The following is a 13,177-nucleotide window of genomic DNA, read 5'->3' on the forward strand; positions in this document are numbered from 1 at the left end:
GAATTCATTGACTGCAGGTGTTTGTCCTCAGTTTGCCAGTAAGCAAAACAGGAAATGTGCTAAACAGAATCAAAATGGACAGAAGCCAACTACACAACCTACCCTTTCCAATCACACCAATAGAATCAGGACTGGGCACTTTATCTTCTTCCAACTCAAGAGAACCAAGGCTGTGCATGGAAGCCACGCCTAAGGGGGACAACACTGAGCCTGTAACAATCAGAGCACAACAAACACTTGCAAATAAAATTGCAGACAGTAAATCATTCATTCATGGTGCATATGTGTGTGAGAAAATCATTTTTTGACAAGGGCTTAAACAATACATCAGCATATTTTGCTCAGATATCATAACGATTTATTGTGCATGGTCTATTCCAGGATGTGTGATTGCAAGATTGATGTTTTTTTTAACTATGCTTTCAAAATGATGTACGTGTTACTGGCCTTTCAAGAAGCAAAATAATTCCATTTACATTTATATGTAATCTTACGTTAAAAGCTATTTTCAATGCAAGCCATGTAAGGATGCTTACTTTATCTACCCATGCACAACCATTTAAAACACACAACCATCTACAAACAGCCTGGTCTCAAATCTGCAATTGTATTGTATTGGGTAGATGGGGGGGGGGGGTATGTCATTTTCATTAAATCATTGATCTGATGAAGGGTAAACTTTGACCTTCCTGCTTATTATGGAACAACAGATCCAAGTCGAGGCTGTTCACAGTATGGTGTCTGTTATTCAAAATAAATGATAGTGAACTATATTGAAGCCCTTGTCATTTTCAATTAATAGTAAATTAAATGTGAAGCGCTCCATTACCAACATGCTTGGTTACATATATTCATGCAAACAACACTGAGTCCAGAATACCATACTGGTATTTTAAATTGTTCCTGTATATAACACAATCCCAGCTGCAAACAACATAAATTCAGATCTGCCATTATGTTACTGAGTGGCAGAAATGGATTTAGACCATTCTCAGCTGAATGCATGCTATGCACAGGTGCATACAGTATTATATGTTTTTGTGTCCGCAAATCCTTTGTTGCCATCATAAATGAATCCTTTCTAACTGCTATGGAATGTGTTTTCACTTGTGGAATATTTACTGATTTTCATAAAATGCTTATGTATCAATTGTAAACTCCAGCAACCAACCATGCATTTGTGAAATTCCAATTTAATTTCTTCAAAATCCATAGTTTATCTGAAGCTATGAAGTGAAAACTATTTTTTGTGTCACAAGATCTAGTTTTTCAATGTTAAAAAGAAGTTGGATTTATGATATCAATCTTTTAAAATTTCAATCTAAAAACCTGGAAAATGTATACTGTTACCTTCTCTGTTTTATCAAAGATGACATAGTCCTTTAGTTCACCTTTGTAATTTGAAGATATATTAGTTCAGACTACTTGGACTTTTACCTCAATTTATTAATCTTGACTGATAAGGAAAAGATAAAAGAAAGATTTTCTTTTTTAAATATTCAAGTTCACACAATTTTAAGCATACATTTTAAAATGTTCATAGATTCTGCAACCAATCATATATGCATTGTCAAAAGGGCAACAAAAACCAACATGATTGTAAATCAAATGTATTCTGGGAATGGCAGACACTGAATTTCAATTTAGCTGCAAGTTATTATTTCTCATCAACCTGATAAAATAATGTGGAATTTATTATTTACCCTTATAGTTAATAGTTTGCATTGTCACATGTGCAAATTATTAAGATGCTTTGTGAGAAACTACACATTAATAAGCGAAATGTGAATTCAAAAGTGTCAAAATAAGTAGAGACAAGCAACAAGCTTATAACAATATAAACCAATCCCTGATATATTGAAAGAGGAAGTACAATTATGCAACAATAGTTTGCAAATATCCTGCTAGTAACTGATACCCAAAAGAATAGTAATTTGAGATCAACTGAAATTAAACTATTTTTATTATTATTAATAATCATGCCTGTGAGTGCAAATGATGTCACTGAGTTTAACAACACCAGTGTAAAGTTTTCCAGCTTAATAATATGAATGCAACATGTCAGATTTATAACTAGGTCATCAACAGATTTCCTATGTTCTCCAAAATGGCTAAGCAATTGACACAAGCAAGATGGCAACCAATGAAGGAAAGGAAAAGTGATTTGTGAGCAACAACACATTTTCAAGTAATCATTATTATTATTAAATTACCTACAAATAACTGCTTTCAGCACACTGAGGAGAATCATAAATGATGTCAAACAAAGACAAAGTGGAAAACTGACATTATTTTATGATGCTTATATCTTGTTTTCAGTACATGTTGAATATGACTGCACTTTTTATGCACTGCAAAAAGAGCAAACTGAACTTCATATCCTGAGGTCTCAAATTCAGACACAGAATGCAGGTAATAACTCTAATCATGAGTACCTTAAACTGACACAAGAAGCTAATTTTCAAAATATTTCTTATAAGTATGAACAAGTTTTACTTGACTTATTTGGATAACTTTAAAAATTAAAAAAATCTGCATCAATACCATTGTGCACATTCAGGCATACAGGACCTTGATGTATAAAACAAATGAAGAATGTTAAATCCTTTTCTATTTCATCTGACACAATTTTGCAGAAGTTATTGACATCTGCATCAAGCAGATCTTGTTCCAAAGGGTACAGGGCATTTTAAAAAGTAAACTGGTAAAGTTATGTTTTGTAAATATGTTGATAGATAACTGTATACATCCAGTGCATTAATTTAAAAACAATTATTTTAAGTAAAAATTCTTATGCCTCCAGTGTTGTTGCATGCTGTAACAGTCAGCATTTACCAATTCCCTGCATATTTTGTTAAATATTTAATCCATAACATTTACACTGACCATGTTCATATCATATGACAACATAATTTTACTAAATATGACAATACAGCATGTATGCCTCTGCCAGTATGACACAATTTGAAAAACCTTAATTCATTATGCACAGGCAAAACTATATGGTAAACAGGGGCCATAACCCTGAAATATTTTGAAGAAAAAGAAATGAATGAAAATAACCTTATTATTAAATTTCAATGATATCAGTGAAAACTTGCAAAAAGTTACTGAAAGGAAACAAAATTTGTGAAGTAATAGCAAACTTGAAAATAAAAAATGGGCAACAACCAGTTCAATTTTTATGGAAATCAAACTTAACCAAGATCAGGCCTCATACCCAATGTTACTGAACAAAAGCAAATTTTTTTACATATAAAATGTATGGACATGTGTAACACTATACGCCCCTGCACAGATGGCAGGGACATAAATATTAAGCATCAGGTAAAATTTTAGTTCTAATCCAACCTACAAAACTTAAGTGAAATCAAACCTTCTAGGAGAAGGAAAACTCCAATTTCATACCTCCTCTGCCTTGCAGCTATACCCACTAACAGGAAAGACTAACAGAGTAAACCCTGACAGTAAATCCAGAGACGGAGTCTCTAAGGTGGTCTGACATTGACTTAACATAATTCTGGCAACTCCTGTGATGCTATTGGTGCCAAGCTGTATCGGCATTCATCATTCCCTTGGGTCCACCAGCTGCGTGGTGAGGGGGATCTGCTGCATGGGCAACAGCTGGTTCTCCATACCACCCTGCCCAGGCTTCGTAGCTCTACTGGAGAGGACACTCTAGTGTTATCATAAGGCATTGGCACAACATGGGAAGTAGCAGTTTACTGGTTCAAGTCAAAGCTCAACTGGTGTAGAGCTTGACGCCAGGGGTTGCTTCCAACCGTGGGAGATCACCAAGTCTCACTGGATAGCTACCACCAGCCTCAAGCTGGGCAGCCCCCAGTCAGTAAGGTGCTGCCTGCCATGGCCTGCCTGCTTCACTAGGTGCATGGAGCTTAGAGAACCATCTCAACAAGTGGGCTACAAACTCCGCACCAGACGAGACTCAAGCAAGAAATAAGAAGACTCAAGCTCTTCATTTTGCAAGCTGGAACATCAGGATCATGTGTCCTGGATTCACCGCTAACTTGCATAAGATTCAAGATGCATGAAAGACTGCTACCATTGACAGAGAACTCTCCTGACTGAACATCGACATTGCCTGCCTCCAGAGACCCAAGTGGCCGACAGTGGCACCATATGGGAAGCAAACCACACTTTCTTTTGGCAAGGGAAGCCCTTGGATGAACCTAGGCAGCACGGTGTCAGCTTCACTGTAAAGAACATGCTAGTTGCCTTCATTGAACCTCCATCATCAGGTACTGAGAAAATCCTTGCCCTCCAGTTGTCAACATCTTCAGGACCAGCCACCATATTCAGCGTGTACACCCCAACCCACTGGTCCACCCATGAGAAAGACAAGTTCTATGAGGCTCTGGATCAGGTAATATCCAGTATCCCCAACAATGAAGGCCTCTACCTACTAGGAGACTTCAATGCTAGAGTGGGAGCTGACCATAAGGTTTGGTCCACCTGTCTCAGCTCTCACCAAAGGGGCAAGATCAACTAGAACAGGCAGCAACTGCTGGAGATGTGCTGCTCCCATAACCTATCTGTGACCAACAAGTCCTTCAAATGCAAGGAGATCCACCAGGTGTCATGGAGACACCCATGTTCATGCCACTGGCACTGGATAGACCTCATAAATCACCAGGCATGTGGAAATGGCTAATGTCCTCCTGACCCGCAGCTACCACAGTGCCTACTGCAACAAGGACCATTCCCTCATGGCCAGCAAGGTGTGAATAATAGCCAAGAAGACACACCACACCCAGAAGAAGGGTCACCCATGCATCAACACCTGCTGTGCAAGCAACCCATAGAAAACAACAGTTCATCAGCAAACTGCAGGAAGCTCCCACCAAAGCGACATCGGATGACACCATCGACTCCAAGTGGTCCCACCTCTGTGATGCTGTGTACAATACAGCCATCACCACCTATGGGAAGAAGGAGCACAAAAATGCTGACTGGCATGAAGCCAACTGGGAGGAGATGGAGCCTGTGACTGAGGTGAAGAGGAAAGCCTTCCTCTGCTGGGAACAGGGACACCCCCCCCCCCCAGGACATGCATGATGCCAACATCATCACCTTGTACAAGAACAAAGGAGACTGTAGCAACTGCGATAACTACCGGGGCATCTCCCTCCTCAGCATCGTCAGAAAGGCTTTTGCCCATGTCGCCTTGGCGTGCTTGCAGACCCTAGCCTCCTTCATCTACCCAGAGTCCCAGTGTGGCTTCCAAGCTGGCTGATCAACTGTAGACATGATCTTCACACAACCCCAGTTGCAGAAGTGTCACGAGCAGCAGATGCCCCTCTACATCACCTTCACAGATCTGATGAAGGCATTTGATCTGGTCAGTTGGAGTGGACTCTTCAGGTTCTTGCAGAAGATCAGTTGCCCTCCACAACTGCCCACTGTCATCACGTCCTTCCTTAAGAACATGCACAGCACAGTGTTCTTCAATGGTGCAACATTAGAAGCCTTCCCAGTTAGCAGCGAAGTGAAGCAAGGCTGTGTCCTTGCACCGATACTCTTTACCATCTTCTTCTCCATGCTTTTTCAGTACACATTCAAGGACTGCAGCAAGGGAGTGTACAACCATGCCAGGACTGATGGCAAGCTGTTCAACACACTGGTCCTCATCTGTGAATTGCTCTTCGTCGACAAATCAGCCTTGACATCACACATGTAAGATGGACTGCAGCAGCTGTATGCCACCTCTCTCATGCCTGTAAGGAGTTTGAACTGACCATCAGTTTGAAGAAAACGAACATCATGGCTCAGGATGCTGACTCTCCTCCCTCCATCACCATCGATGGGTACAGCTTGGAAGTTGTTGAGAACTTCACATACCTCGGGTCCACCATCTCCAGCTCGCTCTCCATTGATTCTGAGGTGAACAGCAGGATTGCCAAGCAGCAGCAGTGATGGCCAGACTAAACCAGTGGGTCAGGAACAACTCCAACCTCACCGAGAAGACCAAACTGTGCATCTACCAGGCCTGTGTGCTCAGCATACTCCTCTACAGCAGCCTGCAGTACGTTCTGCACATCCACTGGCAGGACAAAGTACCCAACACAGAGGTTCTTGAATACACAAACATTAACAGCATGTTCTCCATTCTCAGCAAGAGGTGCCTTCACTGGCTCAGCCACATCAAAAGAATGGACCCAGGCCACATTCCCAAGGCTCTGCTATATGGGGAGCTAGCAGAAGGTGCACGACCAACTGGACGGCCACACCTGTGTTACAAAGATGTCTGCAAGAAAGACATTATGACGGCCAACATCAACAACTGGGACAGCTGTGCTAACGACTGCTCCACCTGGCGCCTAGCTGTCAGACAGGGCATTCAAAACGCCGAGGAAGACAGAAATATAAAGCATGCTGAAAAGAGAGCCAGGAAGAAGGCAAAATAACAATTTACTCAGAAGCTACAATATCGTCTCCCGAAGACAGACAGATGTCAAGAAGATACAATAATATCTTAAACTGGGGCCATACCTCATTCAAAGTATGACACAATGAGCAAGGTATTCTTAATAGTAAGCCAGAAACAAAATCTGGTTCCAACCAAAGAAATCCTTCAAATGTTACCAAGCACAAACAAGACACATAATACATGAAAACTTGCCAAGTCACTGCAGCCACAACTCCTTCAAAATCTGCGATAAAAAGGGGAACATTAAACTTGAGCTAGGTCTTTCAAGTATGCATCATAAAAAAATGTGCTTTCAATGGAAAAAGTCTTTCAAAATCTTACTGGGGCTTCATACAGATGTATGGATATACAGGACTTTACCAAGTACTCCCTATGCAGAACATGTCCAGGGGCAGAACACAAAAAAGTGCATCAATGACAGAATCTTGTGTCAAAAACTTGTTGTTATTCTTGCTTTATCTGCATGTTTAAAAATGAATGGTCAGTGTAAATGCTATTCCAGTGCTAATCTGAAACATATTCAAGACATCCCCCACCAAATATAAGTTCTGCTACATACCTTTGTTTAATTTCTGCTTTTGAACCCTATCCTTTGCACGAATGCTTATACTCCCAACGAATGGTTTGCTAGGTTCACTGACTCCATCTTCATTATAACCTTTTCCAACAATATGCACATCCGAGTTCTTATTTTCCCTGAATGTGACACCACTTACTGGGTTATAGTCAACTTTTATAGTAGTTCCCATACCAGTACCCAGTGAATTATTGTCATCTTGCCCCTGGTCATTTTTCTTTCGTATGGATCCAGTTCTGGCCAATTTGGGTTTGATTTCAAATGGTGACTCAGTCTTTTTGCTAAAGAAAAACAAATTACAAAATTATATGACACAATTTTCTTTGCTTGTACTGAAGCGTTTTCTTGACGTTGCAAAAATTCAAAGACAGAACGCAAAATGTGCCTACTTCAGCATTCCACATACCTCAAGACATTTCTAAATCCAAAAAATCTCAACCATATTGTGCAATTTTTACATTTCAAGATGAAAGAAATTTATAGTGAATTACAGGATATAACTTGAACAAATTCTTTCTTAAACAATTTGTATGTAAAGTCTATAACCTCTTTATGTGTTAAATTCAACCAATTTCAAACCAAGTCATGCATGATTAGAGTGCAAGAAAATGAAGAAATATCAAATTTCACACAAGTCTTATGTTCATATTAATGGCACTAGGATCTGATGGTACCAACAGTCAAACATAGTTACAAGACAGGTGAAAGCCAGTTACATATTAACCTACCGTATATACTCGCTTATAAGTCAAATCAAGCTGCAAACAACAAACATCCTGATCTGCCATAGCATAATGTGCCTGCAGTTCAGAGAATATGTTGATTGTTCATCTGATTATCCAAATACATGACACAGACCTGGATCTGCCTGCACATCATCCTACATGAGTATATATATGGTATGCAAATCTGATTAGAACTAATGTTGGATTTGGGCAAACAGCTTATACTGCAGACTGGTTGTCAACAGATGTCAGCTGCAAGATCGTTTTATACAAGTTGGAAATAAATGCCAAACCAAAGATCTTTTGGTATCTGATGAATTATCACTGTTCCTGCATGCATATACAACTACATGTAACATGCAAATATATATTTCATTAATATTTCATCAAAATGGAGCTGTTACCCCATAGAAAGTAACAATCTTGTACTGAAAATCTAGATTTATAATCACAGAAAAAAACAGCTTTATTTTGAATAACACGTTTTTTTATGGTAAAGATGTTTGTTTGTTTGTTAAGCTTGTTTGCTTGATATTTCTAATTTGTCATAAAGGTCCATACCTGATAAGGCTTTTCAAACAAATAATACACATAGCTGGAAGTGAAATTAAATGTTAAAATTTCAGGATTTAAAAAAAAATGGTTTTCTCAAGGTTTAAATTTTTTTTTGAGTGTGCATAACATTTATTACAATTTGATATGGTAAAAGCTTTCAGTTTGTTTTTAAAATAAAATGAAACTAAAAATAAAGTGAAAATTAATATAACTAAAAAGTAAATACCTGCAAGTGCTGAGAAATTCTCTCAACTGCTAGGCTCGCCTAACAAATAAATGTGAGCAAAGAAGCATTTTGTGTGTGGGTCAAGTAAAGCCATTCATCATTTTTTGAAATTTTTAGGTTTTTACAATTTATTTAAGTTGCCTTCAGTGGGGTGGGTGGGCTTTTCTTAAAGGTTTCTAAGGTCAAAATAAAATCTGAGGTTTTCTGAAGTCAGCTTCTAACTCCAAACACAAGGTGTTGACAGTATCTGCAACAAGCACTATCCATATCTAATGTAGCAAAAAGATGCCCACATTGCACAAAAGTAATAAGTGTGCCTCACACCTATATGGTCCCAAGTTCAATCCCAGCTCGTATATATGCAAGGCTGCCCATCAAACTTTAGTGGTTTCCTCCAAGTGCTTCCTATTTTCCAACCTCAAATGAGACACTAATGCCTGAGCTGTCAAGATCTCATAATGTAAGTTGCAGGGACTCTATTTTATGTGCAATAAATGTAAAACAAACCCAAAACCCAACATTTTAATAACAAGAGTAGCATGAACAGTTCATTAAACACATGCAGCCTGTGATTAACAGACCACTATGTAGGCACTTACTGAGCATGACTGACTCGAGTTATTTACAAACAGGTCCCAATGACCTTGACTTTGGGTAAAGGTATGGTGACTGGAACTCAACTTACTATGCAGAAACCATAATTTTCTTATTAGACATATCATGAGCTTGAACTCTGACTTCAGAGTTCCAAATCTATAGGTTTATTCCTTGCCCTAAGTACAAGCTAACACAAAGTTTGGTAAAGGAACATACTTTAAAATTAAACTTTTTGTGCAAAACTCATTTTTCTTTGAGTCACAAAGAATTTTACCTTAACACTCCAACATCAACTGGCTTCTTTATTACTTTATCACTCTTCCTAAAACAGTGTGAGTACAATGATTTATCTGCATGCATATCTACCAATCATCAATATCATATGTATTAAGATTCCCACTGACAAGTTGCATTCCCAATTTCTGTCACATACTGCATACATCAAAAGGGTAATAACTTACAAAAATCACAAAAGTATTAACATTTGTCAATATGCACATTTTTAGACAATGACCATGATATGCACAGTGATTCATAGAAACTTCCATGACAAGACAACTGAAGGACAAAATGAGCAAGAACTCACAACAAAAATTGTTAAAGCACATTGATTTTATCAATATGCTCATCTCCAGATAATCATAACATTACAAAGTTGTCTGATAATAATAATAATAATAATAATAATAATAATAATAATAATAATAATATTGTGATAAGAGTGCACTAAAGTCATGTGAACTTGATCCAAATCCAACATCACTGCTGCTTGAGTGCTTAGATCCAGTATTGCCTTCACTAACTGATGTTATTAATAACTCTCTCATCTGGGGAATTCCCATCATTTTTCAAAACTGCCACTGTAAAGCCTCTGCTGAAGAAACCAACACTTGACCATAACGATTTAAAGAACTACTGCCCAGTTTCTAATCTCCCATTCATATAAAAAAAGAAAAGGTTGTTCAAACCCGGCTTGTATCTCATCTGAATTCAAAGAGTCTTTTTAGCAATGTACAATCTGCATATTGCCCTTGCCACAGCACTGAAACTACGGTACTCTTCTAAAAGTAGTTAATGACATTCTCTCTGCGTTGGATAGCGGAAAGATTACAGTCCTCATCCTCCTTGATTTGTCTGCAGCATTTGACACAACAGACCATGATATATTACTTCACCGTCTCCAGCATGTATTTGGTATTCACGATACTGCCTTACTGTGGTTCAAGTTCTACTTGGTCAACAGGACACAAATTATGTCTGCAAATGGAACACATTCCAGCCCAGTTAATCTATGTTGTGGTGTTCAATAGGGGTCTGTTCTTGAACCTGTTCTCTTCATTCTATACACTCAGCCACTCTCAGTGTCACAGATCATCATCCAGTGTTTCACCAATTGTACGCTGATGACACCCAAATATACAAATCTAGCCACCCAACTTAAGTTGATGCTACCATCCAAGGTGTAGAGAGGTGCATTTCTGATGTGAAATCATGGATGACATGTAACAAGCTGCAGACAAACGATGATAAAACTGAGGCCATTCTGATCACAACACAAAGACTTTCTCATTCACACCCTTTACCTCAAACAATAAATATCAGCAGCACCAACATTAAATTCACACAGTCAGTACGAAACCCAGGTGTTACTCTGGACAGTACTCTCATATTGCACCAACAAGTCATGAACATATGCAAGGCTGCATATCTTGAGCTGAGACACATCAGCTCAATTCGCAAATATATTTCAGTTGATGCCACTAAAACACTTGTGTGCTCATTAGTACTTTCAAGACTGACTATTTTAACTCAATTCTGTCTGGTTCATCTCAATATCTACTCCCGAAACTTCAAAAAGTTCAGAACACTGCTGCTCAGATCATACTTAGAGTACCATGATCACAGCACACTTCCCTGCTGCTCTGTACCCTACACTGGCTATCCATTTGATCTAGAATCAAACACAAAATTTGTTCTTTGTGACGGACTCCAGTCCAACATACCTATCCGACCTCACACTTGTGTACACACCAGCAAGATACTTACACTCCTCTTCTGACAAACGTATACTCATTAATCAGACTATGAAAACAAGTCATATGGACAATGTTGTTTTGCATACCAGGGCCCAGCAACATGGAATGAATTGCCCACTGAACTTAGACACAAAGACTCACTTCTTTCGACTGCAAGAACAAACTTAAAGACCTAATAATGTTTCCTACCTTAAATATTTGCAGCATGTTTTTTACGTTTTCTAATTTCATGGTGTTTGTTTTTTGCAATCATGTTTTTTTTTTATGTTATAGGTGTTGTCTAATGTTGTAAAGCGCTTAGAGCTTCTAAAGATTAGGCGTTATACAAAGTCCCCACTATTATAATAATAATAATAATAATAATAATAATAATAATAATAATAATAATAATAATAATATTAATCATAATTTCAGAGGGTGTAACTCATTTAACTAGATATTAGCTAATCTCCTGCAAGACCAACAAATATTCATAAGATTCTATCTTGAATTTCATAGTTATCCATTTAAAGCTGAGAGACTAGTTGCATTCAAAATACTCTGTCATACACAAAATGCGAAGACAAAATCATCAGTAATGAACAAAATCACTGGAATCATGATCTAATGATATTCACATCCCTGTATGATGACCATACTATGAACAAAGTTTTATAGTGAACCATGAAAAGCTCCATTTCTTTTGACAAGATTCAGTCATACTTTTGATTCATCTGGACGATGAGATGTATAACTCCTAGACAAATTACAGGAGGAAAGTAATCTGCTGAAATGTTCAGTCAGCTGATGACCATCACATATACCAAGTGTCATGGCAATCCGTTGAAAATAGGGGGACTAGCTGTGCTAACAAAATTGTGTGCTAGCTGGAAGGACTAATGAATGGATGAACACAAGGATTCCTACATATAAGGAATATTTAAAAACTCCTGAATATTAATGTGATGTACAACAAATGTCTCTGATTATCCAATTATTTAAATGCTATTTTGTATTCACATATAGGTATGTTGTTCATACAATGTAAGCTTTCAAAATATCTTCCCCTCAGCAAAACTGTGATAACAAAATTCAGCAAAAAAATCACTCTGGGCTGTTCGGAGGAATTGAAAAAGTTTGGATACTGTTCTCCTTCAGGAAGTCTGTCACAATGGCAGATTTATGATAAAACCAACTCAATATTGTAGAACTGCATCCATAAGCTTCACCCAAGTCTGCTTTGATAAAAGTGGGAGAGCACCGTGATTTTACAGTATGTTCTTTTCTCAGTAGTAGAATTGGTCTCCATTTCTAACATTTTTCCATCAATGTCATTTATCTATGCTGTGTCAATTGCAAATATCTGCACAGATCTGGCATACTGCATATGCACCTGCAGATCTTTTCAAAGACTTATTTTGTTTATCGATCAGTACTGAATTTACTGACAGGTTCAGTAAAACAAAAAAGTTATAATGTTTCAAAAGTCAGTCATACCTTTTGCTTGTGAAGGATAAACTGTCCTCAGAGTCAGTATCTTTCTGTGACGAATAATTACTAAAGACTCCACTCTCCCTCAGATTTTCAGGAGATGGTGAGCGTGACTGAGATAAGCTGGGATGAATATTCTGTTTCTCAGTTATCTTCTGGGTTTTCTTTTTACTGGCACTGTTCCTAATGCTGGCCAGTGAGTTCAACATCTGCAAGAAAAATTAACAAAGTAACTACCAAACACTGGCAAAAGAATTTTAATTAGCTTGGACACATGCTTCTGGCTGACTCTTGCATGCATCTATTGCCTAATTTTGTTTATTAGCAAACTGTACGCAATAAAAACAACACTAGTTTTGTATTATTTCAAGTCCAGAAGGTGAAGATTGAGATTTGCTGCTGCATGCTAACTTCTACTCTCTCCTTCTGACCAATCAATACATATTATCTGACAGATGTGTGTTGTCTAGCTATCATTTAAAAGATAAGAAGTGACAGTCATAAAAAATTATAAGGTTTAAGGAAGGAAGACAATACAGAAAA

General features: G+C 38.0%; 1 protein-coding gene across 4 annotated transcripts in view; it reads right to left on the minus strand.

Annotated features, from left to right (window-relative positions):
• Window positions 1-13,177, minus strand: part of LOC149805329 (TOG array regulator of axonemal microtubules protein 1-like) — a 189,395-nt gene that overhangs the window by 43,345 nt on the left and 132,873 nt on the right. For 3 of the 4 annotated variants that reach the window (XM_089949253.1, XM_089949254.1, XM_089949252.1), the window contains 3 exons: window positions 12,641-12,843; window positions 7,008-7,306; window positions 103-210 (listed from right to left, as the gene is read on the minus strand). In XM_089949253.1, coding sequence (XP_089805379.1) covers window positions 103-210; window positions 7,008-7,306; window positions 12,641-12,843 — 610 coding nt within the window. The remainder of the gene's footprint in view (window positions 1-102; window positions 211-7,007; window positions 7,307-12,640; window positions 12,844-13,177) is intronic. The other variant, XM_089949255.1, reaches the window with a different exon arrangement.

The sequence above is a fragment of the Sinohyriopsis cumingii genome, chromosome 2 (genome assembly GCF_028554795.1).
Source record: "Sinohyriopsis cumingii isolate HCF-2022 chromosome 2, ASM2855479v2, whole genome shotgun sequence".
Taxonomy (NCBI): Eukaryota; Metazoa; Mollusca; class Bivalvia; order Unionida; family Unionidae; genus Sinohyriopsis; species Sinohyriopsis cumingii.